The sequence below is a fragment of the Bison bison genome, unplaced genomic scaffold (genome assembly GCF_000754665.1).
Source record: "Bison bison bison isolate TAMUID 2011002044 unplaced genomic scaffold, Bison_UMD1.0 scf7180017864144, whole genome shotgun sequence".
Classification (NCBI taxonomy): domain Eukaryota; kingdom Metazoa; phylum Chordata; class Mammalia; order Artiodactyla; family Bovidae; genus Bison; species Bison bison.
Window position 1 is genome coordinate 849,928 of NW_011494716.1, and position 518 is coordinate 850,445.

General features: G+C 42.5%; 1 protein-coding gene across 1 annotated transcript in view; it reads left to right on the forward strand.

Moving 5' to 3' along the window:
• Nucleotides 1–430: 430 nt before the first annotated feature.
• Nucleotides 431–518, forward strand: part of LOC104988978 (olfactory receptor 1F1-like) — a 1,730-nt gene continuing 1,642 nt past the window's right edge. The window contains exon 1 of the mRNA XM_010840482.1: nt 431–436. Coding sequence (XP_010838784.1) covers nt 431–436 — 6 coding nt within the window. The remainder of the gene's footprint in view (nt 437–518) is intronic.

Sequence of the window (518 nt, forward strand, 5' to 3'; positions counted from 1 at the left end):
GGTTAGCACTTTTTTGGCAAAAAAAAAGTATTTTTAAAGTAAGGTATGGGGCTTCCCTGGTGGTTCAGTGGTAAAGAATCTGCCTGCCAATGAAGGAGACACAGTGTGATCCCTGGTCTGGGAAGATCCCACATTCTGTGGAGCAACTAAGCCTGTGCACCGCGACTACTGAGCCTCCGTTCTAGAGCTCATGCTCTGCAATGAGAGAAGCCGCCGCAGTGAGGAGCTGCACACCACAACTAGAGAGTGGCCCCCACTTGCTGCGACTAGAAAAAAGCCCACACAGCAACGAAGACCAAGCAGGGCCAAAAATTAATACATATGTAACATTATTTTTAAAATAAAGTAAGGTATGTTCATTTTTTTAAAGACACAATGCCACTGCATAAATAATTGTCTTGCCTACTTTTTGGCCTCTTTGTACCACATGATGATGGTAAAAAATATTGTCTAAGGTTTAGATGTCACTCTTGGGTCAAAACTTTGAAGATACTAGAAATGAAGACAGATTAGCATGG